The 27,833-nt window shown below is 36.7% G+C and overlaps 1 protein-coding gene across 2 annotated transcripts; it reads left to right on the forward strand.

The window, feature by feature from the left end:
• On the forward strand, positions 11,629–27,833 carry LOC109223787 (protein LEO1 homolog). Of its 2 annotated transcripts, none has more exons than XM_019388214.1 (12): positions 11,629–11,912; positions 12,931–13,295; positions 15,668–15,800; positions 15,888–16,070; positions 17,396–17,572; positions 18,703–18,834; positions 21,240–21,419; positions 21,505–21,636; positions 21,881–21,991; positions 22,080–22,316; positions 26,524–26,682; positions 27,580–27,833. In XM_019388214.1, exons 1-11 carry the CDS (start codon positions 11,784–11,786, stop codon positions 26,653–26,655), a joined length of 1,911 nt encoding a protein of 636 aa, XP_019243759.1. In that variant the 5' UTR covers positions 11,629–11,783; the 3' UTR covers positions 26,656–26,682; positions 27,580–27,833. The 2 variants fall into 2 exon arrangements, with proteins under 2 accessions (XP_019243759.1, XP_019243760.1); XM_019388215.1 differs by having other exon boundaries at positions 15,671–15,800.

A 27,833-nucleotide genomic window follows, 5' to 3' on the forward strand; every position in this document is an offset into this window, starting at 1 on the left:
CCGGATTTCACATCGTTGTGCTAATTTGAGGTGACGCACACGCTAGATGACGAGCGTGGGGTCGTGCACCGTTGGGGATTGTGACTTGGTCCGTCCCGTACGACTATTAAGTCGCATATTTAATTGAACACTGTTTAATACTATTGTGTTTTGGAAAAATATTACTATGTTTGGGGCTAACTGCCGTGCTTGGGCCTTTTGCCGATTGTTTGGACCCCTAGGGGCTTTTACTACTGTTTTCCTCACTGTTTTTTGATTTGATATTTATACTCAGTCATGCTATGTTCTTACTGTTTTCATAACTCGGTTTTATTCACTCCTTCTGATTTCATAAATGATATTTTGAGCTGAGTACTTGTTTTGCTGTCAGCCCGAGGGGCTTGAGTGAGAGTTGACTGAGTGAGGCCGAGGGCCTGTGTTGTGAGGATGTTATGGGATCGGGCTCTGCGCCGCAGCGTGTTACACTGATTTGTGATATATGAGAGGCAGAGGGCCTGATTTATTGTGCCACGAGGTGGCTTGTGATTGTTATGAGGCCGAGGGCCAGTTTGTTTATGCCACGAGATGGCTTGTTATAGCGCTTGGGCTGTAGGAGCCCCTCCAGGAGTCTATATAACCCCAGTGAGCGCGGGTACCCAGTGTGAGATGTGATATTGCCCGAGGGGCTGTTGTTGTTCATGTTATTGCCCGAGGGGCTGTTGTTGTTTATGTTATTGCCCGAAGGGCTGATTACGAGTGATTGTGAGATAGCCGGAGGGGCTGGTTCTATTGATAGTTTGCTCGAGGGGCGGTTATGGTACATGTTTTGCCCGAGGGGCTGTTTTACATTTCTATACTTTTACTCACCGTTTTCATCACTCTTTTGAAACTATTGAAAAGTGTTTTTAAAGGTTTTACAGAACTGAGATGTTTTTACGAGTTTTACTACTTTACTGCATTGTTCTGGACTTATACTGTTTTGCTGTAGCGTTATGTTGTGGTTTATGTGTTTTCTTACTGCTCAACTGCCTTTACTTTTATTACTTACTTAGTTGGCGTACTCACATTACTCCCTGCACCCTGTGTGCAGATCCAGGAGTCTCTGGTCACGCTAGCGAGTGTTGATTTGTCTTCCAGCAGGCTTTCGGAGTTGACTAGGTAGTTGCTTGGCGTACGCAGCCTAGTGCTTCTCCTTCCTATCTTTATTCCGCTTTGCATTAGTTTGTTTCAGACTATGTTGTCTTTTCATATTTCTAGACGAGTTGTAGTTGCTCATGACTGGTGACATCTCGATGTCGGGCTGTGTTTTGTTTCCGCACTGTTCTATGCTACCTTACATTTCGGGTTTTTAGCTTATTATGACTTTTAAATGACTTATTTTTATTGTTGGGTTGGTTTTGGGGTTTGTGTCGGCTGGCCTAGTTTCACGATAGGCGCCATCACGACCGGATCCGCTTTAGGGTCGTGACATCTGAGTGCATGTTCTTTTAGTTCTTATGTTACAGCCTCAATTAATTTCTCCGCTATTGCATCAAACTTGTAGAATTCGAGAAAAATTTATGTAAACGTTTTTATGAACAAAGGAACAGGGGTTTTGTTCGTGACGTTAGAAACATGGGTTCTTTGTTGATATGAAGCGATGTCTCTTTATATGCGGTTGATTTTGTTTATTTTATTAAACAGGTATTAATTAGTTAAATGAGAAGGTTATTTTAGTAACTTGATTTTTAAGTTAACGGTTTCTAGTTTTTAATATAACTAGTTTTTAGAGTACGCGCGTTACGCGTGTATCTCGTGTTAATGAGTACAATTTGTTTTTAAATTACATAATTTTTAAATTGAAGATTGTGTTTGAGTTATTGTAAAACAAAGTTAGAGAAAAAAGTATAAGTTTTTCAAAATAATGATAATTGTTTTAATCAATAAAGAAAAAAATACTACCCTACGTATTTTCCTTTAAATATGTGGTATTATGAGTGCGGTTGTCATTTTATAATTATTTGTCGTTTCAATATTATGTGTATAGTATATTTTGTGTTTATTCCAATTGAAGTATTTATATTAGTGTTTAATTTTATATGTTTATTCCAATGAAGTGGTAGAATCTAAATAGAATTTAAAGTTTTAAATAATAGGACTTCCTATCTAATTCAAATAAGAAAGGGTCAATAAGCAAATTTTAGTTGATTTTTAAGTCCTAAGAATTAGAAAAATAATTAAATGCCTATTTTGTCTAGTGTAGAATAAGATAATTAGTTAGTGAATATGGTAATTGTTAAGAGTTAATAGTGTTAATAGGTTAACATTTTACCATTATGAAAAAAAATATTTGATTAACTGCTACACAACATAATGTCTAATCAAAACAACAAAGTTGATTTTCCAGCACCCTTTATACCCCCTCTTTAGAATATTCACTAACGTCCCCAACCCCCATCTTTTGCTCAATCTGCTAAGAAATAAAATTACTTTGATAATCACCGAAAGTAATAAACAAAATCAAGAGTTTATTATTGACTTATTGGATACTATCACATGCAATTATTTTCAGCTAGTGGTCATGAATCACACGTGACACCCCAGGAATAAGATCTTGAAGAAATACACGATGCTCACGATGTCCTTTTAAGTTGAAGTCAATACATTTAATATTGCATAATAAAAATTGCCAAATTTATCAGCTAAAATTAAATCAAAGCAACAGAGTGACAAACCATCCTACACCATCCACTAATCTACGCAAATACAAGTATATACTTAAAAAGTACATTCAACCAATCTAATACTTCAAAGTAAATAAGTACCAGACTACCAATACATCAATTTACACCCCATGAAGAATAAGTTAAGGTTAAAAAGACCAGTGAGGAAGAAAAAAGCTCAAACCTTATCGTAAACAATGCAAATAGTCAAAGCTTTATTATATGTTTACATAAAATTGCCGGGAAGTTCTTTTATAGATGAGCAAAGAGGTTTTGAAAATTTTATTCGAACTGTAACCTATTTTGCTTCGTAATTGATAATGAGAATGTTGAATCCCATGAAGAGAATGAAGAGAAGAGGCCCAAAGCTACCAGCCCATAGTTAACCGGATAGTTATTTATTAAACTGATCCGACCCGATTCATTTGTAAATAATATAAATAGAACATTTCGTTTATTTTGCACAGAGGGAATTTCATTCTTTTCATATAATAAAACATTTCCTTTACTCTCGTTTCTCTAAGCTCATATAAGCTTCTAGGTTTCCTTCTCTAAGCTTGTGCACTGTGAAGAATCTGTAAGTTTTCATGGTATTAGGGCTAAGGATGACGTAGCTCACGTGTTTTCCGGTGGACCGATGTTACCCCTATCTATTTCTGAAGTTGTCGTCTTTCGGCGACAGTGTTGTGGTGATTCCGTGTGCTTTTCTGGTGAAGCTCGGAGGCGGAGGTTTTTATCTTCCGATTAAAGGTTATTGCTTTCCAATTTCACGGAAAATTGGTAATTTTTTTCCAACTATAATTGTGTTCGGGTGATTTTTGAACCCTAATTTTCTCGATGTGTTTTTGCTATGGCTCCTAATGTTGATCCTTCAAATATTACTACTACTACTACTTCATCTAGTTTGTCTTCTAGTATCGTTGAGCCCTCACATCCTCTATACCTATATCCTTCTGATTCCCCTGGTATAGTTTTAGATACAAAGTATTTTAATGGGACGGGGTATGGAGGATGGAGACGAAGCATGCTGATTGGTCTGTCATATAAGAACAAGTTAGGAATTATAAATAGAACCATCCCTAAATCTAGAGCAAATTATGTTCTATTTGAACATGGGTTCGTTGTAATGATATGGTCACTGCTTGGATATTAAATAGCCTGGATACAGAAATTAGAGAGAGTGTGATGTATATTGAGTCTGCGCAAAAGTTGTGGCAAGAGATTGAGCAGCGTTAAGGCAAGGGAAAATGGTACTAAGGTGTTTCAAATTAGAAAGGATCTAGCATTGCATCTTATTTTAACCATATTAAGAAACTATGGGATGAATTAGCATACTCTATCTCATATATAGACTGCAATTGTTGATGTAAGGAAGCATTTCAAAAGATATAAGAAGAATAGAAGGTTCACCAGTTCTTAATGGGGTTAAATGAAACTTACTCTGGAGTTTGGAGAAATATCTTGCTCATGAAGCCCTTGCGTGACATTGATAGTGTATATGCAATGCTGATAGAAGAAGAGAGTCAGGTTGAGAGTCAGCCCTCCAATCCAGCTTTTGTTTCAGACTCTGCTTCTTTTGCTACTGCTTACAATTTAAAGGTTATTACTCAGAAGCCTTTCAATTCAAGGGTAAATTTTAACTCCACAAAGAGGGGTGCGCAACTCCAATTTGGTGTGTAGATAGTGTAAGAAGCCAGGACATCTCATTGATAAATGTTACAATCTACATGGGTATCCCTCTGATTTTTGAGCTAAATTCAAGAGGTCTGTAGCTTATGCTCATATGTCAGACTCAACCAACATGGGGCAACTTGATAATTCTTGTTCTGAAGGATCTAAAGCAATTCCAGTTGGGGAATATTTTGACAAAGGAGCAGTATGATCAGCTGTTGATAGCAACCTAGGGAGCTCAAATCTATTAAAGGACAAGTATGAAGCTTTGGAATATCAAAGAGGGCATTTAACAAGATCTCAAGCTAAAATTTGCAAAACAAGGTCATTGAACTTCAGGAACGATCAAAGAAGTTGTTAGTTGGGAGGAAGAGCTTAAGGATATGAGTTATCTAGGTGTTATAATTATTTTATGGCCCAAATTCATGTCCAACAAGAGGTGGATTAGATCCCAAGAAAACATCCTCTGAAGAAGGTCCAAATCAGACCTTTCCTAAATTGGTCCCAACCATTGTTGGACCAATTTAGCACCTAAAATATGTCCAAACTTGCAGCCCATGAAGTCCTACATAAAGCCACATTTTTATAACATAAAAAGGACTTACTTGATGTTCAAGAAGGGTACATAGGCATGCTAGATGTTGAGTGCAAGTTGGTGCCAAGATGCTTGCAAATTTCCTTCAAGATTTTCAAGATTTTCAAGATTCTATCCAAGATTGGTTTGGGACTTTATTTCTATATATTTTGGGACTATATTTATTGTTTTCCTAGTTAGTTAAGGTTATATTTTCCTTTTCCTAAGATTGTTGGAATTACTTCCCAAGAATGACTTGGTTTTTGCTTCCTACTATTTTTCTTTTCCTAAGGTAGTTGGACTTGTTGTCCAAAGTAGTTTAGGACTTTATTTCCTTATTTTTTAGGTAGAATTTCGTGACCCCTCTCTATATAATGGGGGTATCTTCTTTTTTTAGAATTAGATTATTACCAATAAAAATTGTGAGATTTTTCTTGCACTCTTGTGTGTGGCTACTCTTGGATTTATTCTTCAACCTTCAAGACTCAATTTAAGGTGGTAAGATTAAACTCTTTCGAAATCTTAGATCACTTCTAGGTATTCAAGAAAGGTGATAAGATTAGGCTTATTGTTGTTCTTGTTATTCTAAAGGTTCGGGTTACACAATCTATCTCTTGTTTTTAATTCTCTATCAAAGGCGATTAGTTCTTTGTTAGCTAATTGTTGTTGTTAGGAGTCAACTTCAAGAATAGACTTCTTCAATTTAAGAAACTCTTCTTGAATTCAACATATCTTTAATTTTTTTTTTCGTTTCTCTACTTTCTTTTAGCTTCCGCAAGTTTTTTGATTTTTTTGTTTTTCTTTAGTAATTCTTGAACCCCCTATCATGTTGTTATCTGCTGCTAACTCTACTACAACAATCCAAATTCTCATCCACTACTCAGGATACTACATCTGCTTCAGCCAACTTTGCAGGTTTGATAGCTAATACTGCTTTTGATAATTGTGGTTTTCATAATTCCAATCTGTCTATAGTAGAGGATAATTTTTGGATTATAGCCTCAGGTCATATGACTCCTCATGCAATATTACTCACTGATATTAAACCTCTCCCCCTACCCTATCTTGTTACACTCCCTAATGGTTATAAGATTAAAGTAACATGTACTGGTACTCTTTTCCTTTCTGCAACCATGTTTCTTCCCGATGTCTTACTTGTTCCCCCCCCCCCCCCCCACTATAATCTCATTTATTTGCATCAGTTGCTGGTACAACTTAAGTGTAATGCTTTCTTTACTCATTATGTTTGTGCTCTACTGCGGGGTCATTTCTGAAGAAGCCACTAGTTCTTGGTAAGCTTTAGAAAGGACTGTATATTCTTCAGCAGCTGACCTTAGTAATTCTAGTTCTTCCAATTCTTTTCTTGTAATTACCATGATTGCCAACATTAATGAAATGAATAAGAGCAGTTTTAATCATTGTCTTCCTATGTTTGATGTTTCTAGAAATAGTATGACTGCTTCTGATATTGTCTCTACTTCTGCTTTATCTATTGATCATATGTGGAACTCGAGGTTGAGACATGCCCCTTTTGCTAAAATGAAACACATACCTTTTTTTCCCAACAAGTTACCCTACAAATAGTCTTTTCTGTGTCCTATATGCCCTATGGCCAGGCAACAAAGACTCCCTTTCCCTGAAAATTCTATTCACCATACTGCCTCTTTTCAATTAATTCATGTAGATCTATGGGGGTCCTATCACACTCAGACATATAATGGATTCAAATATTTCTTAACTATTGTAGATGACTTTACTAGGGCAACATGGACTCATCTATTATCTTCTAAAGCCAAATCTTTTACCATTCTAAAATCACTTATCTTTTTGGTCCAGACTCATTTCAGTTCTCATGTTAAGGTAGTGAGATCAGATAATGCATTTGAGTTAGGGGGTATTTTTGAGGTTGTATCATTCTTTTTTGCCCAAGAAATTCTTCATCGGACTTCTTGTCCACATACACCTCAACAAGATGGTTTAGTGAAAAGAAAACATAAGAATCTTCTAGAAATCGCTAGAGCACTCCTTATTCAACCCAAACTTCCACTCAAATACTGGGGAGAATCTATTTTAACTGCTACTTATCTGATAAATAGATCCCTTTCCCCTTTACTTCATCACAAATCACCTTTTGAACTGATGCATGGTTCTTCTCCTTCTTTTGAACATTTAAGAGCCTTTGGATGTTCGTGCTTAGCTGTTGTGCCTAGGCCTTATAGAGAAAAATTCAAATCTAGGACAATTACTTCTGTTTTCATTGGGTATAGTCTAGGAAAGAAAGCATATAAGTTGTTAAATTTGTCTACCTCGGCTATTTTTCATTCTAAGGATGTGATGTTTCATGAAAACCTTTTTTCTTACTCTGATTCCTCAGTTGCCCATTTATTTCCTCCTCCTATATCTCCTACTACTGCTGTTACACCTGAATCTCATTCCATTTCATCAATTCCCCCCTTTTCTACTCCCTTATTTAGTTCTATAATTCCTCCTTCTTCTGTTTCTGGTCCTCTTCTCAAAAGATGTGAGAGACCATCTAAAACTCATGTCTACCTCAATGATTATGTTTGCACCTCAGTTTCTAGTTCTAAGAATTGCTCTTATACTCCTAGCACAATCTTGGTGGAGCCTCAATTTTATCATCAAGCTGCTCCACATCCTGCATGGCAGGAAGCTATGAAAAAGGAGTTTGAGGCCTTGGATGCCAATAACACTTGGAATATTGTGCCACTTCCTTCTGGAAAGAAAGCAATTCCTAATAAATGGTTCTACAGAATTAAACAAAAGGCAGATGGGTCTGTTGAAAGATATAAGGCCAGACTAATCATTAGGGGTGATAGTCAACATGAAGGGGTTGATTTTACTGAGACTTTCTCTTCTGTAGTTAAATTGACCACAATTAGATGTTTGTTGACTATAGCTGCTAAGAGAAATTGGACAGTTTTTCAATTAGGCGTCAACAACACATTTTTACACGGGAACCTTGATGAAGAGTTATGCATGAAAATTTCACCTGGTTTGAGTGTCCAATCCTCTTCTTTTGGGTTGTTCTGTCCTGCAAGCTTAATAAGTCTCTATATGGTCTTGGACAAGCTTCCAGACAATGGTACGCCAAGTTATCCTCTGCACTTCAATCAAAAGGTTTTCAACCAAGTATGAATGATTACTCACTGTTTATAAAGCTGCATGCTAACTGTTTAACTGTGGTAGCAGTCTATGTAGATGATATACTTGTCACTGGTAATAATTTATCAGATATCACTGCTTTGAAGAGTTTTCTGGATGATCAATTTAAAATCAAGGATCATGGTGAGATCCATTTTTCCTTGGTTTGGAAGTTCACAATCTAATGGGTTTCTGATCAATCAACATAAGTTCCTTGTGGACCTTCTTTTTGAATTTCATTGTTCAGTTGTTTCTCATGTGGTCTCTCTTCTTGATCCTCACTCCACACTCTCAGGTGATGTTGGGGATCTACTGCCTGATCCTTTTGTGTATAGAAGATTGGTGGAAAAATTGAATTTCCTCCAACACACGAGAGCGAACATTTCCTTCATTGTCCAACACTTGAGCCAATACATGTCTGCCCCAACGATGCCCCAATTGGATGGAGCCTATCATGTCCTCAAGTACTTGGTTGGGATCACAACTCTTGGTTTGTTGTTGTCTAATTCTTCTGATATTGCTCTTCATGGATTTTGTGATTCTGACTGGGCTAGCTGTGCTGATTCTAGAAGGTCTGTTAGTGGTCTGATCCTCTTCCTTGGTGGCTGCCCTATTGTCTGGAAATCTAAGAAGCAGCCCACCATTGCCCTGCCCTCTGCTGAGGCTGAGTATAGGGCCTTGCACTGCTATTTGAGGTGACTTGGGTTCTCAGACTACTGACTGAGCTTGGTGTTGCTAATCTTACGCGTGTTGTTGTTTATTGTCAGCCAGTCTGCTATACATATTGCTAAGAATCCTGTTTTTCATGAACAGACGAAACATATTGAAGTGGACTGCCATTTTGTGAGGGCTGCTCTGAAGTCATGGGTTATCACTTTACATTCTATCTCTACCTCCTTGCAAGTTGCTGACATTTTTACTAAATCTCCGTTGGGTGTTCATCAACAGGCATTTATCTCCAAGCTTGGAACGGATTCCCCTTCTAGCCTGGGGAGTGGTGGTGGTGGTGGTGGTGTTGAAGCCCATGAAGAGAATGAAGAGAAGAGATCCAAAGCTACCAACCCATAGTTAGACCAGACAATTATTTATTAAAGTGATCCGACCCGATTTCATTTGTAAGTAATATAAATAGAACATTTTCTATTATTTTATACAAATGGAATTTCATTCTTTTCAGATAATAAACATTTTCCTTTACTCTCGTTTTTCCGAGCTCATAGAAGCTTCTAGGTTTCCTTCTCTAAGCTTGTGCACTGTGAAGAATGTGTAAGTTTTCAAGGAATGAGTCCATGACCTCAGATTTTATAAATTAAGGCTAGTGTTTATTTTAAGATTTGTTCACAATTGTAGTCACTACATTAATACAATCTTAGAAGTAGTATTATGGAATTCATATTAAAAAATAATGTTAAAAATGATCTTTTAGTTAATTCTACCGATGTAAGTGTTTTTGTTTATATATGCGTATATGGTCTTGTCCCATTTAAATTAGGACACCGTGGGAAGTTAATTTAGGTAAGGGTTTTTTAATATTAATAAAGTTTTACTCGATTTAAATTTCTAAATATTAGGAGTTCTTACCTAGTTATCCAGTTTAATAAGGAAAGATTTACTTTAGTTAATTTAAAATAAATATTAGAAAAATAATTAAATTACAGTTCTATCTAATGTGAAATCTAGTTTTAAAGGGCAAAAAGGACGAATGACATTTTGCTAAGGACCTTCGTACTTTTAATATAGTATAGAAGATAGATATATAGATTATTTGTGAAGGAAAAGAGACATATAATATATCTCAATTGTGTAACTTATCATTGTATTATTTCTATAAGTTCCTAAAAAAAATCATAACAAGAAAGAGAAAAAAAAGGTTTAGAGATGAATGCGGGCTAGGTTAATGCGATTGGAGGCATGAGAGCTAATACGTGGGAACAGATAAAGACAATTTAAAAAAATTGCTTGAAGCGGGAAGGGAGGGCTGGTAATTATATTGTGAATATAATGCGGTGTTCGCACTAATAGATTTGTTCTCTCGTCATTAATCAAGTCCATGATGTTTGTTTAATTGGTAAAATTAGCTCGTATGGTAAATTTTATTAACTTTAACTCGCTCTCTTCCATAATATATACGCTTACTTCTAGACAACATAGGTTTGATATTTGTGCCTCTCGTTCATTTAAATAAGGTAACATAAGCATATGAATTTCTCATATGCGTTCAATAAGCAATCCTAAAAACTCTTGAATTACACTATATGAGACGGAAAAAGGAAGAAGAGAAAACTGCTTGAATAATACTAACCCTCCATTTTAAAGAACAATGACATATAAAACTTATCTATTTTAGAATAATAAAGTGAAAAAAAAAAGTTGGACGTGCATGTGAAGAGTGATAAGGCATATTAAAACTTAAAAGCTGCTATGTGACAAAAGAAATTATACTTATTAGTTATCATTTTTTAAATGTGCTAAACCGCCTCGATGAGATATTCATCGTTTTGATTAGACTTTTGCGATTGTTAGTTGGTTATCGGTTTAAAAGTTGCATACTTGTAGACAAGATTGGGAATTATTTTTCTCTTCATATTTCTCTACTATGTCTGATAATCAAAAGTGTAAAACCTAGCAAACTTTAAATAATTTTCTTAAATTAGGTATATTACCACACAATTAGATTATTTATCAACATTCAAAATTCATACTTAGTTACTAGTAATAATTAGTTAATAAGAATTTTTTTAAAATATTTGTGTATAAACAAAATATGAAACACAAGAGACATTACCTCGAAAATTTTTATTCTTTATTGTATATAATTAAGAATAAAAATGTAATATTGAGTAAAGTTGAACGGGTTATCTATTAGCCAATATAAAATTTAGACAAATCATTAATTAATTGAACCCATAACATTTTAGTCATATAATTTTAAATTGATTTTAAACACCCGTTGGAATTAGAAGAAATTTGAGGATCAAAACCTTCCACGCTCCATGCTGGATTTACAGATTATACTTTTCTCCCTTTAATTCAATAATGGGATAAGTATAACACTTTTTGATTCACATGATAAGTAATGAAAAATTCTAGACTCCGGCCTCATTTGTCATCTCTAAAAGTTAAGTTAACTTTCCATCTCCACTAATTTTTTGTTGTTTTACCGTTCATACTTTTTAATTCCTTAATATTTAACAAAATTTAAAACTTATCAAAGAAAATGATATTAAATATTTAAACCAAAGTTATTTTGAAAGTTTTTGAGATATTGTGAAGGTGCGAATCCCTCCAATTCAGATTTTAATGTAACAACAATCCAACTCAGATTTTAACGGGACCCACAGTTTGTTTTGCACCCAGACAACCTCCGTCACAGCCAAGATACTACGTGTAAAAATTGTGCAAGGGTCACGGCCTGTCATAAAGACAAAAAAGACAAACAAAGTATAAATAGGAGTAATAAATAAATATCCGAATATTTTATGTATTTTCTCATTGGCTTATCATATATTAAACCTAAAAAGCAGTCAGTTTAGTAAAAACTTCGAATACAGGTGTGATATTACTCAGCTTCACAGTTTCTAAGAGGCGTTACAAAACAGTCTCAGCAACTCAGATAGAAAAAAGCCAAAAAAGCACCGAATTGAAGAGAAAAAGAGAGAGTGAAGCAAAGAGGAAGAAGAGAGCAAAGAGGAGCGATGGTAGGAGAAGAGAAGAGGCATCAGATGATGCAAAACCTATTCGGAGACCAATCCGAAGAGGAAGAAGAAGAAGAAGAGGAGGTTGAATCCGAACACGAATCCAACCGTCAACCCGATTACGCTTCGGTTCGAATTTTTATCTCAATCCCCTCGTTTGATTCATCAACTTCTTCTTTCTTTTTAAAAATCTAGTTAACTAATTAATGTGATATGGTTTTGTTTGATTTTTCGCTGAAGTGTTAATAGTTGGCCCTAATTGGTCGTGTATATTTATTGTTTAACGTGTAGAAGAATGATTTCAAACCTGGTTAATCCAATTTACTGCTCCCTCCATATCAATTGGTCATCGTGAATATTTATTTGTGAACCTATTTGATTGAACTCAAGAATTTAAGAAATAAAGGAATACTTTTAAAACTTGTGGTTTTAAACATGCCCTTGGCTATAAGACTTCAGATATAGAAGTTTGTTATTAAGGATAAAATGGGTAGGTTAAGTAAAATTATTTCCAAATTTAGAAAGAGGCTATTTTTTTGGGAACAAACTAAAAAGGAAATAGGGTCACGTAAACAGTAACGGAGGGAGTATTTTTTCGAGCAAAAAAGCAAGAAAGAGAGTCTTGATGAGTTGTGGTCCTCTTTAGTTGATATTTTTGAAAGTGTATAGCCAGCTCAGTGGTTTGAACGAAGTGGCTTGTTCTATGGCATGCCATCCAAGGGAATGTTGAAATGTATGCTACTTTCAAGATAAAATTGGATTTCCTATAAATGAGTACGTATAAGTAATTCTATTTAAAATATGAGGACCAGGGAACACTTTATGTATCGTCATTGGTATATGCACTGGCATTATTTGTAACTGTAGCATATGAAGATTTGTTGGGACATAGTAGTTTAGTTTTCTTTGATTGCTTTAATTTTTTTAAAATTCTGTCTTTCACCCTCTACTTGATGATGTTACTTGAAGTGATCTGACATGATATGTGTTAATGTATTGGTCAAAAGAAAAGAAAGCTTCAGAATTTCAATCGATGTAAGCTTTGCTTCTTGGGAGTTGGAATTCACATTCTTCATTCTTATTTATGTCTGGTTACATAAACATTTCGGACTTTGAAACTGTTCTTGTGCGATTATTTCGTCTTCAGGATGATGGGGATGGAGGACTGGAGCCAGAAGGAGAAGGTGAAGCCGATGTTGAAGGTGAAGGGGAAGTAGAAGTGGAAGGCCAAGGGGAGGCTGAGATGGAGAGTGAAGGTGAAATGCAAGATGTTGATCCTGGTCACGGAGAGAGTGAGGGTGAAAGAGATCAGAGTTCTCAGGAAATAGAGGTTGGTGATCAGAAGGTAGAAAGTGAAGGAAGAGACTCAGAGAGTGATGAAAAAGAAGAATATGGTCAAAGAGTAGTGACTAGTAGGAGGAGGGAAGTAATTGACAGTGAATCGGAAAGATCTGAGGAAAATCGATTTGGTGACAATGAAGACGAGGAAGTAAATCAAGCAAGAAGTCCAAGGTAATTGGTTGCCTGTTCCTTCCTCTCTCCACTTTTTTTTTCCTTCCCCTTTTCTTCCAGATGTTTTTTTGCTTTGGAGAATGTACAGACATGTTCTGGTCTCTTTCATCACCAGCCCATGGTTCATGTTGTTGATCATTTGGATTGTAAAGTGTGCCCGCTCTCTTTACTCTCATGGGTTGAGTACATGTACTGGCAGAATGCTGGTTTACTTTGCGTGCTAATCAAACTTTTATACTCCAAGGATCTAGTGGCAGCGTACAAGGTGCATGCTTGGGACAACAAAACTCAATAATCATGTGGAATTGCTTGGAAAGAAAATGGAATTGCTTGCATTTTTGGCTCGTTATAGGAGCTTTTTGCGAAGTCTTACTATCTCAATTGTGTATATGTTCAATGTGACAACGAGTGTGCAATTTTGATAAAAGCTATTTTTGAAAGGGAACCACTAGATTGAAAGAAAAGGTATCTTGGATAATGGCATCGACAATAGTTTTCTCGATCTCTCTCCATCCTTTTGTGATTCTAAATTCAATGACGAGTCATATCAAAGTTGAGTTTCCACTACCCTGCATGGAACATAATTTCATCTAAACAAAATATTTGATCTTGCCTTCTCTTCATATTTGTACATTAGTCATGATTTGCCTCTTGAACTTTCTACGCCTTAATTCTATCCTGCAACCTCTGTTCTCACTTTTTCTTAGTCTACCTATCTGTGAAAGTCCTAACAAATTAAAGTTGCTTGTGCTCATACCTGAGCATTTTAATCCAGTTTGCGTCACTTAAGCCATAGGAATGAAGGGGGAAAACTGCCAAACCACCCTAACCATTAATTAACTGGACAAGCCTGGATCCTAATGGTTTCTCCACGGTTGAGTGGTTCCCAAGAGTGTTTGAGGCCTCATTTGTTTTTTTAAAGATTAAGACGTGTGAATCTGAATACACATCTGAATAGCACGATGTGTATTAAGATTAAGACATCTGAATCTGAATACACATCTGAATATATCAAGATGTGTATTAAGATCTGTATAGAAATAATTAAGACTGTTTGATTTTTAACATCTGAATGTATAAAATTTATCTTTATTTGAAAATTAATAAACATAAAATTCAAATGAAATACTAACTAATCTAATATTCTATCAATAAAATATATAGTTTTTTAAAATATGATAGTTGGTGGTGGTGATGGCTAACGGGTGAATGTTGACTAGAGGCGGTGGTTGGTGGTAGTTTTGGTTGATGATGGTGGTTCATGCTAGTAGCTAGTAGTTAGTAGTGATTGGTAGTGGTGGCGATTATGATTGAGGATGGTGGTGGTGGGTGGTGATAGTTAACAATGGCGGGTGGTGGTAATAGTTGTGATTGAGGAAGGTGGTGGGTGGGTGGTGGTAGGTTATAAGATGGGCAGTACCGGTTGTGGTTGTTGATGGTGATGGGGTGGTCAGTAGTGGTAGTTGAGGTGGATGAATGTTGATTGTGGGTGAGAATGATGGTGGTCGGAGTGGTGGGGAAAGTGGGTGGTGATGGTTGATAATGGTGGCGGCTATGATTGAGGATGATGGTGGCGTGGTGGTGGTGGTGGGAGTGGTTGAGTATGGTGGTGGTGGTGGCATGGTGGTAGTTGATAGTGTTTGGCGGTGGCGGCAGTTAATAATGAATATGTGATAGCATCTTAATGAAATTAAGTCTCTGTTATAGATCTTAATCATACAGACCTATTCAGACCCATTAAGTGGTTGTGAAGTAAAAAAAACAAACACACTTAATGATTAAGGTCTGAATAATTAAGATTCAGACTTTAAAAACAAACAAACGCACTTAATGTCTGAGATCTGAATGATCAAGATTCAGACCTCCATTAAGTGCAAACAAATGAGGCCTGAGTAACTGGTGTAGAACTTCAGTTTGGCGTTTAGAATTCAAGAACTACAACACTTGTATGTAAACGATAGAGGTTCTCAAGAACTATAGTCTTGCAAGTTTGACAGTTTGCAATAACCTTTGTTTTATTTCTCGAGCGTATAGGTTCCAAATTGTAAGTTTGTAAGACATCTGGACAGACTATCTGCTTATTGAATTTGGAGTTGGCACATCAATTACTTTTAGGCAATCTACTTGATTGATGACAACTACATGTTGGCAGATTGTGCTTGAGTTTATCCGTTGTAAATCCTTCATATCACTCAGATATATTATCACACACGTGGACCAATTGTAAGAAACCCAGACACATTGTAAAAGGTTTGGTTACATAAGTTGGTCAGTGGAATTTTGATTTCTTATTGTGGAGAAAAGGAATTATTTTTTGATGTTGTTTTGTTGCATCCAAAAGATTTTAAACACAGTGATTTTTTGTTTTGCAGTAGGTCCCCTGGGGAAGAGAAAGATGAGGCTCACATATCCTCTGCCCCAGAGATTCGTGACGTGTTTGGGGATTCAGAGGACGAAGAAGAGGCTGATTATGTTGTTCAGGATCAAATTGACGAGGAGCAAAATGTTCGTATAAGTGCTAAATGAGCAGTGCTCTTCAACTTTAGTTCTTCTGTGGTACCACTTATGAGTTTAAATTTTTTTCCATTGCAGATATCCCCTATGGAAGAAGAAACTAGCTATGGGAAAGTTAGGCCAGAAGATATTATACCTGAAGATGATGGCGGATACGAGTCTGAAGAAGAGCAAGTGGAATCTAAAACTAAGGAAAAACCAGTTGGGCCCCCATTAGAGCTGGAGATTCCATTGCGTCCACCTCCAGCTTATTCAGATAAGGTCACTATTCTTTCTTGTTACTTCTAACCTAATTCAGAGCTTTTTTTTTCATGTTTATTCCTTTTATTTTTCCGTTTTGGTTGCATCAGTTTGCAGCTAAAATTTGAAAGAACAATAAGAAATGAAAAAGTCATTTTAATCAGCACATGTACCGGGTAACTTTGACCACCAAGGCCTAAACAGATTGGAAGAAATAACCTAATGTTACCTGACACCTCATGGTTTTCCACCACTTCATTGACCACTTGGCTACACCCTTGGGTGCTGCTTACAGAAAGTTTCAAACTGCAAAATTCTGTATTTCTACGACTTAACTTGGTTGATATTGCTCAGTGGTTGCAGTTTTTTCTATGATGCTTTTGGTAGTTTACATTTACCGATTAGCTTTAGAGAAGCTTGTTTCATCTTTTCCGAGAAGGTTCAGAAGTCCAGTCAACTTAAATTTGTAGGACCATTTTTGCAGACTGTATTGCACAAAATTTTCCTGAATCATTCATATCTGGACTAACTAGTGGAACACACACGTCTTTATATTTCTCACTACATCATTATCATCAGCATCTTCTGATTCTATCATCTGTGATAGAGAAGGGGGAAACCTTTTGTCGATTTATAGTTTCTGATAACCAAAGAGGCCATGAATTGTATGTTTTTCTTTCACTGAAATTTGAGGATCACAGAACGTTTCCACACCTTTACCTCATTTGAGTATTAGACGTTCTTTTGATAAGTCAATTGAGTGGTAGACATTAAGCTGTTCTACCGAGAGACATGATTAGTCTTTTTATCCCTCATTTTGTAAGAGATTCAGCGGGCTTGAAGTTAACAAAAGCTTGATCAGAGAACGAATGATTAGGGGGCATCATTGTGTTTAAAGGATGAGAATAGACTAGACACTGGAAAGACTTTTTGCAAATACCGGACCTTAATGTAAGTTTAACAACAACAACAACTAGTCTTCGTCACAATATAGTCTTTTGTTGTAAAGCTAATAATTTATTTTTCTCCCATATGTAAGCATCCAATTTATCACATGGATTCTTTAGATCCAAGGATGTTATATCATGGCTTATCCTCTGAGAACCTAAAACAGATTTTAAGTTTGTATCGGGAAAAGAACTTTCAATTGAACTAAACTCTGGTCCAGTTATTTCTTTTACACAAGCAAATTCAGTTGATCCATTTGATGCTATGGCTCATGTGGGGGTTGTCAAATATTTAAAACTTCATTCATGCTGGTCAGTGCTGTTGCTGCCTTTTCTATCAACCACTGGAACCTTTAATGATTGAAAAAAGTTTTACTCGTTGACTTTCTTATAATGCAGATGAACTTGATCAAGGTTTCTAACATAATGGGCATTGATCCTAAGCCCTTTGATCCTGAGACATATGTTGAAGAGGACGTCTTTGTGACTGATGAATCTGGATCTAAGAAACGCATCAGCTTAGTTAATAACATTGTTCGATGGAGGAAAGTTAAAAAGCCCGATGGAACAACAACTGTAAGTGAATTTTAATTAACTTGGTTGTATCTGTATGCCTGGCATGGATCAGAAAAGCAGCTCTATCTCTGATTTTCTGATGAAATAAGCAAGTTTATTCTTTTTCACCTTTTGCACATGCCAAAGATTCATCAGATATTAATTTAAGCTTTTAAGATCGTTGGCATGGCGTTGTCTGATGCTGATAGGGGACATATTTCTTTAAGAAAAAGGGAAAATTTTGTAGCTCTGAAGTGTTTCTACGTAATTCACCTCATTAAAAAAGTCCATTCACATAATTAAAGCAATGGAAAATCATAGTGGTGTTATTCCTTGATTATAGGAACTGAATCAAACAATTGGGGATAAGGAAACATGAATAATGACAAGGGAAAGGGAAAAAAGAAAACAGACCAGAGGATGACGTTTCTGTGACAGAAGAATCTCCAACTAATAAGCAAATTAGCTTAGTTAATAACATTTTCTGATGGAGGGAAGTTAAAAACCCTGGCAAAATATGCAAGTGAATCTTTGAATACACTTCGTTATACTTATATGCTATGGTGTGGTTTCAGAAAATCAGATCATGTCTCTGGGTGTCCTGATGAAATAAGCAACTTTACGCTTGTTTATGTTGCATAGCTGATTCATTAGATATTTCTGTAAGTTAAGCTCATCCGCATGGTTTGACTGGTATTTTTTCTTTTACGAAAAAGGGAAATTTTGTTTTTTCTGAAGTTTATTCCACATAATTAAAACAATTAAAATGTTAGTGGAAGGAAAGATGAATAATGACAAGGGAAAAGGGAAAAGGGAAAAAAAGAAGAAAAGAAACAGAAGACATAAGGTACATCAAATGAACATGAAATCAAGAAAAGGAGGTAATTATTTAATAGGTTGTGTTTTTTATCTTCTAAAAAACTTAGTAGGCTATCTTGGCTTTAATATTTTTACTGTGCTGTCAAATATTGCTGATGTGTATTTTGGAATAACTCAAATGGCTGGACAGCTTGTTCGTTATTTATCTCATTGGTGTAACTTTGTGATCACTTTAATATTGCATGTGAGTTTGGATTCAAATATCAATGAGAAAATTTCTCATTCATTTAGCATTTCTTCGTACTGACCGAATGAAATGTTTTTATTTGTAGGTAGAAAGCAATGCACGCTTTGTGGAATGGTCTGATGGCAGTGTACAATTAATGATTGGAAATGAAGTTCTGGACATGTCTGTGCAAGATGCCCAGCATGATCAAGCACACCTGTTTCTTAGACATGGAAAGGTGAAATCTCATGTCTGTTGTCACTTGTCATATGTGATGCACAATCCTATTAACGTGGGATGGGAATTTCAGGGAACATATACACTCACATCTTCACAAAAAGAAAGAAGAACTTGTAATAGTTTAGCCCTATGAGGTTCTCGCAGGTTGTTTAATCAGTGGATGATTTGTAGGAGATTAAAATATGCAGGAGTAGTAATTTTTACTCCGTATTAGTTAGGAAATTGTACTCTGGGCTTCATAAATAATAGGATTAGTAATTGACTGATATCTGGATTCTGGACTGTCTTGCTTGGGGGGTGGGTGGGTGGGTGGGTGGGAAGTTGTAAGTAGATTGTGAGGTTTAAAATCAAAATGAATATTTATTCCTCTAGCATAAACAAGGTTAGCAAACACTCTCTGCCCATCTCTCTCCTTCCTCCTCCTGTCAAACCTAGCAGCAGACAGTAACCATCTTTTCCCCGCTCTATTCTGCTCTACTGGTCCTACTCTGGTGACTTTCCTCAACCCCAGTTCTGATCACCTTCCCGACTTTCCTCGTCCCCGTTCTCTCTTCCCTACCTGGTTGTCTCTTTATCCGTCTGCAGATTCTTTCCATCCCAGATTGCTTATCTTTCCTTCACCATCGGAAGGCTCCTTTCCTCTTTACTTTTTTGCCAGATCAGACTCCTCCCTAAACCTGTGATTTTTATCCCTTTTGGTGGAAGCTTGGCTGCATGTCTCCATCCGTTTCATTCCTTCCCAATTTATGGGCTTTTTCTATTTTGGGATGTGTTGGATACCATTCAATTATTTTTTTTCTTCTATACGTCTTACACGACTTTGAGGAATTTACAGCCATTTAACTATTCAAATTTTAAAACTATGATAGTAATTTTTTCTCTATCAAACTAACTCCCACCCAGATCCCAATACATTAATACTTCTTTCAGTACCAACTAATATGTAAAGAAAATGTACGTTGGGGAACTCAACCTTAAAAGCTAGCTCATGAAGTGAAAATTGTCCAAGTTCATACAAGGAGACAACGATTTAATGCGGAACACTCCAACACCTCGTTGCTGGGCAAGATTGGACATCTGGAGTGAGTATAACATTACATGGAGCTTCACTATTCCCCTAAGGCTTTGGTCTAGTGGTAAGAGCAGCGCGTGATTTGTAGGTTAGGCACACATCACGGTTTTGAACCCTGTCATAGTCCTGGTATTTAAGTGGAGAAGGGTAGGGCAGGCTCATTGTCACACGAGTTTTAAACCGTGCATCACTGTCCCTTCGGGTTTGCTCGGTCAATTAGCTGCCGAGTTTTAATACGTGCATCACTGTCCCTTCGGGTTTTCTCGGTCAATAAAAAACTTGGGGTGCAGTATTGAGAAACACAACAGCATGGTTAAGCTTAGGTACCATGTAAAGAAGATTGACCTTTGCCTAACTCAATCTCAAAAGCTAGCCATGAGATGGGGACTGTCCATATGAGGAAATTACAGCCCATTCCCTCAACCAATGTGGGTAAAATGTTTAGTTTATATGTCAAAGTAACATCTTAAACTTTGTCTCCATTCACATACTGTGATGTGAAAAGGATGGAAGGGGTACTTTTTCTGGGTCCACACTTTTAATATTTTTTCCTTCCATTATTTACTGTACTTTTCGTATAGGAAAAGGCCTGAAGTTGCTGCAAGTTTCTCCAGGGAAATATGATGGATGTTGCCTGACTATCGAAAGGTCTTAAAGAAACATGTTGAATTTTGATGACCGTCGTCAGATTTATGGCGAAAATACAACGTTAGTTGGTTCGGTAATCAATTGGTTAAAGTACTTGATGCAACTTTTGAACGCAAAAGATGGAACTGTGCCAAGGGAATTTGAGTAGTAAAATTTTCTCATATTTCAAATTGAATGCCCAATTGAGCTACAGACTGGATAACCCATTTTAATTTAATTCCTTTGTCCATGGATTATAGTCCTGTCATCTCCTGCATTCCACAAACAAGACTTACTTCTTGGTGCTGTTGTACTTTTAAGGTGTTATCAGTGGCCCCATCACGCTACTTTATTTTCAATGAAGACTATCATTTAGATGTTTTGGCTAGCTATGGTGTTCATTTGCTAGTTATCAATTGATTCTTTTATATTTTTGCTATTGCTTTATCCTATTAAAGATCAAGTGAATCAGAAGCTGAAGGCTATTCCAATTCCAGTGAGGTAGTATTAAGTGTGAGATCAACCTACATACTCATTGAGATTAGGTTGACACCTATGACATGCAAATATAAGCATTTGCTGCAATTGATCTTTGATGATCATATATTTAGATTGAATACAGTTTACTTTTTTGTCTTCAATACAAAAGGTAATTTATGACGTTTATTACCCAGTGATCCTTAGCATAAACACCTAACTCGCAGGGAATACTACAATCACAAGGGAGAATTTTAAGAAAGATGAGGTTTATGCCTTCATCCTTGACATCAAACTCTCACCGTCTATTGACTGCCCTTGTTGATTCACGTCATAAGAAGGTATACAAAGTGAAGAACTGTTTCACTGACATTGACCCTGAGAGGGAGAAAGAGCAAAAGGAGAAGGTAAAATTGATTAGTAATGGATTATGTTTTGCTTTTGTTATGTTATAGCTGGTAAGTTGACTTTGACATTCCTTTATCTATGAAGGCTGAAAGCCAAACAATCAGAGCAAATGTAATCCTCAACCGGAAAAAGGAGAAGGTCAACCGTAAATACATGCCTGCTGTACGTAGGGAGCGCCAACTCTCTCCTGGTTTCTTAGAGGATGCGCTTGAGGAGGTAAGGTTTTCTTATTTTCATCTACCATGCATATTGTAGGAAGCATTATACAGTGGCATTGTGCATAGAAACCTCCTGATCCCTGCTTTCTTTGAAGTGGATGAATTATATGTTCACATCATTCAGTGTTTATATGGGTGTTGCCTTGTGGGAGACATTAGTTGAACTACTCGGTATTCCTTAGAAGAATTGCCACTCTGATCTATCTTGATATCTGCCTATTGGAATTTTCTCTCATGATCAGGAAGAGGATACTGATTACTATGACTCTCGACGGTCTGCTGCTCGACGTCGCTTTGAAGAAGATCTAGAAATGGAAGCTCAAGCGGAGAAACGAATCATTAATGCGAAAAAGGTGCAGAAGTCTCGTAGAATTAAAGAAATTTCCCCTTATTTTCTTTGCTAATTTTTTCAGCTAACATGAAGATTTTCCCCTTGGTCAGAAAGATATTCCAAGACAAACATCATTGTCTGCTTCAAAACATTCTCGGTGCCCTATTGATTTCGAAGATAGCGAGAAAGAGGAGTCTGAGTATGAAACTGAAGAGGAGGAAGAGGAAGAAGAGAGGTCTCCCCCACGTAGAAGGGATGTGCAGGAGGAGCAGGAATATGAAGAAGAGGAAGAGCGTGATCAGGGCGAGGAGGAAGAGGCATATGAAGAGTCAGAAGAGGAGGCTGAGGTAGGAAACTGATCTTCATTGTCCAGTAAATCCCATCTGAACCTTTTTGATCATGTATTGTGTTTAATAAATAGGTAATTGTGAGAAGTTTAAACTTTTACTGGAAAGTTCTCTATACTTTTGAGTGGTATTTCTCAATCTGCTAGTTTGTAAACTGTCGTGCCAGAACTGCTGTAATCTTTCCAGACACATAGGCCTTCTCATATAAATCAGTGAGATGGTTCAACCAGATGCATATAGTGTTTGACTTTGCGTGCCATTTTCCTGGGCAGCCGAGTCAGATGTTTGCTCAGTAAAATATTTTGAGGATAGTTTTATAAACATGTTAATCAGGGTAAGGATTCCTTATAGATGCTGGAGTGGCTTAGCAAGATATTGACCTAATGTTTGCTAGATATGCTAATGAGACTTTGAAGGCCACGTGGGCTCCTTGCTGTATCCCTTGTGCAGTAAATTGGTGGCACTACAAGCTATCAACTGCAATATCTGGATATTTTGTGTTGACCGTGTAGTAATTTTGAGATAAGATTGTCTGAAGTGTGAAACTTGTTATGTCGTATTAAATTAAATATCTGAAGGAGCAGGACAAAAGCTACAAAGCTGCCAGCTTGAATTTTGGAAGAGATAATTACCTTATCTACCTTATTCTTCCAATCTTCAAATTTTTAAAAAATACTAATAATTGTGTTAGATTCAGAAATGTATGGTAAGGTTGCGTACAATAGACCGTTGTGGTTCGGCCCTTCCCCGGACCCCGCGCATAGCGGGAGCTTAGTGCACCCGGCTGCCCTTTTACTAATAATTGTGTTAGATTAACAGCGATCAGTACTTTTAGCTTAAAAGAACACTCATTCATGTGCTTAAAAAGCAATACTTCTTGGTAGAGATTTAGAAGAAATTCTCTCTTGCCTCGCTAATTTAACATGTGGAATTCCAATTTGAAGTTTATTTTGCTAATGGACAATAAAAGTGCGCCATAGAATAATTGTAGCAAACATAACTAAGGGATGGCTTAACGATAGAAGGGCTGGAGACCTGGAGGAACAACTTCGGGAACCGAGGTTCGAATCCCCGCAGAGCTGACTCTAGGTGACTCTTCCTATCAGCCTTAGCCTTGGTGTATAGCATGTACCCGATAGCTTAGTTGAGGCATACACAAGTTGGCTAGGATATTACTCTTACCAACAAAAAAAGAAAGAGAAAAGAGTAACCATATCAAGCTTTTAATCAAGTGTTTGTATACACACCATGCTCTCCAAGACGCACTGCCTCCCAAAATGGGTCTTCCGAGTATATCAATGATTGCACTGGTATTTATTGTCACTGGATTCCTGTTGGTCAACAAATGGAAACTTATTTATTGATAGAGCTATATATGGACTAATTCTGCTTACATGAGCTTTGCAAAGATTGGCTGGTCCCAAACTCAGGGAAAAGAGGATTATGGTAAGTAGACGGCCAGTGTAGGAAAACTTTGACTATTATGAATCCTCTTAATAGGGCCTGATTAGACCGAAATGGATATAAAGGATTTATATAGCCGACTCGGGACTAGTTTTGCATTGAGGCTTAATTGATTAAAATTGGTCTGCAGAGTTATTATGGACTATAAACATGCTCTGTTATAGATGCCAGCTGTTCACTGCCTTTTTTAACCGTAGAACTTTAATGGAAAAGGGATCAAGTTTTGAAGCAATAGTGCAGCTTGATACCATAAATAGCTGCTGTAGCAAATTTTGTTCGTGGTTATTATTGCATGGAAATGAGGGATATATTACCATGTGGTCTCATGATGAGCTGTTGGATTCGTTAACCCTAGATGTCGTTAGAACGAGAATTTGTATCATGAGATTCAAATGAAGCAACTAAACCAGGCCGGCAATTTTTATACATCAACATTTTTCATGAAGAAGACTTTCTTTTTAAACACTAAAATCTTGGTCAAAGGTCATAATGTTACGTTCGCTCAGAAGAGGACAATGCAAGAAAAATGGGAACAAATTGAAAGATGAGTTGTATCTTCCTAGGCGCTATTTCAATAGCAGAAGAAAATGGTTTTCTGGTGCTTCATAGTTGAAACTTAAGTGTCTATGTGGCATTAACAAAATCAAATCTGTTTAATGCATCTAAGATGCCTGAGTTATCGACACAATAAATGTCCTCTTCATTTAGTTTCCTTGAAGGAATGATATGATAGGGGTTTTGATGGAGAAAAACGAGTTTTCCGGTTTTGCAGCAATTTCCTTTTTATTGGCAATTGTAGGTAAATTTGTTAGCAAGGGAGGAAAAATATTGGACGATGGATGCAAGCCTTTTCATCACTTATGAGATATGAATATCTCATGAGGTGTTCCTGGTGTTGCAATTTTTTGCCGATGCTTGTGCACATGCAACGAGGCCTTTATGGCCTGTTTCTAAAGCTGTCTGTATTAAATGCGAAGGCACGTTTATCTGGAAAATAATTGGTTTTTAGAGAACTATACGAGATCAGGTATAGTAACCTCTAGGAAATAGATGGTTTTCCACTCGATGTTTCTAAACCATTCCACTTTTAGAAGTCAGCATTACTTAATTTTACTTGTATGAGTGAGCTTTTGGTGTCACTTCAACTATCAGACTAGGGCCTAATGCTTGGGTATGAAGTTTTTGAGACGCTGGATGGCACAATAGTAAATTAGATATATCGGTTCCGTGGAGAAGTTGGTGAAATCAAAGCAAAGTGTATACCGTTGTCAGTGCCTGCAGGTGCAAATATCCATTTTCGAGAAGTTAGTGGAGTCATGTGCAATGCCTAGTTATTTGAGGCGTGGAATATCAATAAATCAACATAGATTATACGTAATGTAGGAGTTAAAAAATTTACCTGCTCAGGAAAAAATATGACTTAAAACAAATGGGTAAACGAGGCTTCTTACGAGTTGGCTATGTTGATGTCAGGGATAGTTCAACTCATATTATTTGATAAGGCAGAATACTTGAGCTCATCTCTTAATTTTTAATGCGTTCAAATTTGGGGCTGGCTGTAGACTTCTTATTTAGGTAGTTTATTTGATGTGGTTTTCTATGAAATTGTCTCTAATTTCCTCCTTTTTTAATGAAAAATGTATCAAGTTCCATGTATAGGAGAAGTTCTTGAAGTTGAAAGGATGTTTCGGTGTTCTTCAACAATAATGAAGAATTTGGAGTGCTACTCAAAAATCGCCGAAATCCAAATTCTGTGCTCACCTACCAAATATCATCCCAGTTCTTTGTATATACTGCTTGCGGATTGCCAACATCTCCAACTTACCAAATCGTTGCATCGCATTTACCTAATCCAAAAACTGCAATCAGTGGCAGTTTCCTTGTCAGCACATAAATTTGCCCAATCTCCCCTCTTCCCTCTTTCCAAATAATCTCAGTATGATTAGCAAAGATTTCTGCAATGACCATTGATGGCCATGTGAGAGCCAGAAGAAGATGCATGTTCAGTGTTCCGTGCTCCTATGGTCATGCCGAGGCAGCATCAGCGACATCAAAGGATGAAACAAGGGGGAGATAAGCATAATGGAAGAGAAATGGAATCTAATTTCTAATCAAAAGAGATCTTTACCTTATCAAAAAAAATAAAATCAAAAGAGATCTTTTAAAAAACTAAATGAAATCAATGAATTTATAAATTGGAAGATGGAAAAACATTTATGGTACTATGTTGTAATATTTTTACTGCCTTTTATATGTTTCACTCTCTTTCTGTGCAGCCTTTGTTTAATTTCCCTTCTGAAGTTTGATTCTTCCGAGCATGATAATCACGGTTGTCATGTTTGGTGATCAGTCCTGCTGAGATTCAACAAATGCAACAATCAGGGGAACTCCGGGTAAAATTTGATTACTCAAGAGGGAAGATTGAAGGAACATAGATTACAGCGAAATCAATCTAATACTTCAACCTTCAGAACCAGAACATCCCCCGTTAATGTACTACCGGTACAAATGTGATGGACCACAGAAATATGCTTTTGACGGGGACCTTCTAGTTCTCTTTTGGAGTTCCCTATGGTTATAAATCTTGGTTCTGTGCTGATTAACACTGTTTTGTATGCTAAATCTTTAACTAAGGTTTTGATGCCATGCAGTCTGAAGAATTCAATTGTCTGAAATTTGATTGTTAAAATCATTTACTTCATATCTCTCACTTTTCTTTCTTGTTTTTGTCAAAACTCACCAGGAGCCAAAGCAAAATGCTAGGGAATCAGCACCAAGTAAGCGGAAAGGGATTGAGTCGGATGAAGAATCTCCTCCAAGGAAGACGACAACTCATCGGAGAATGGCAATTGTTTATGACAGTGAGGAAGACTAAAATGTAATTGCATGGAATCTGAGACAGGTGAGTGTTGGATGTGAACCATTTTAAGCTCCCTGCATGACATGCTACTTCTGTGATAAGATGTCAAGGCTTCTTTTGTGATGGATGTATAACATGCTGAGTTCTGTTTTCATGCCCTTCCCCGGACCCCACGCATAGCGGGAGCTTAGTGCACCGGGCTGCCTAATATAAATGTCTCTACTCTTGAGAGCATTTTTTGCCCCTATCATCTTTTTTCTTCAGCTCTACTAAATCAGAATTTTATTGCATCCATTGACAGCTTATATGCTGAATGTTCTGTTTTTTTTGCTAAAAGATTACTGGAGTTTTATATGTTACCATCTCAAAAAAATGATTATTGGAGTTTATGCATAGTTGCTGACATTTAGCTGTAGCAATTGAACTAGGTCAAGTTGAGGAGTTTTTGGTGATATTTGTAGACTGGTTGCAGTAGATTTTTGCCATTCCAAAGATCGATTGATGATAGAATTGCAAAGTAAAAACTTGAAGAACTTTTTGATAACTTGATATTGATAATGTTTTTGGCTGCATAGTGGTCAAGTAGTTCTGGTGGTTGTAGTAGTAGTAGTAGAATTACCTCACTAATGAATCATCATATTGGTTCTAGCATAATTCTAGTGTGGTATATCTGTATTATAATATCTCTATCTGTAGCTAATATGGTTCTATACCAGAGTTAAGAACGATGGTGAAATCCTGATGCTTCCTTTTCTTCGAGGTGTACATATTTTATCCACTTTTAACTAGAGTTCCTTTAAATCTTGAGTGCTAGATTCTCATCTATAAGAGAACTACTTTTCTAGTTTTCACAGAACTGCACGCGCACCTTGTAAATTTTTCGGATTAAAGTTTGAAATGTATTTGCAACCTTTCTTGATTTGGGTTTGTATTTGCCAGGCAAATTTGCACAGAAGATTGTCGCAGGATGGAAAGAGGCATCAAGTGCCTGAATGTTGTTCAATTATACATCACCAACCTACCTTAGATTTATACTTTCAGATGTCTTTCTTATGCTGAAATTGCTGAAGAGCCGTAGCAGAACTGATGTTACCTTTTTTTCCCCAATATGTTGGAATAGTTTTTTAAGATGGATATAACCTGGTTTCTTATCAGCTACCTATTTATAGATGAAGCTTGAAACTTAGTAGCTT

Source organism: Nicotiana attenuata, chromosome 3, assembly GCF_001879085.1.
Source record: "Nicotiana attenuata strain UT chromosome 3, NIATTr2, whole genome shotgun sequence".
Taxonomy (NCBI): domain Eukaryota; kingdom Viridiplantae; phylum Streptophyta; class Magnoliopsida; order Solanales; family Solanaceae; genus Nicotiana; species Nicotiana attenuata.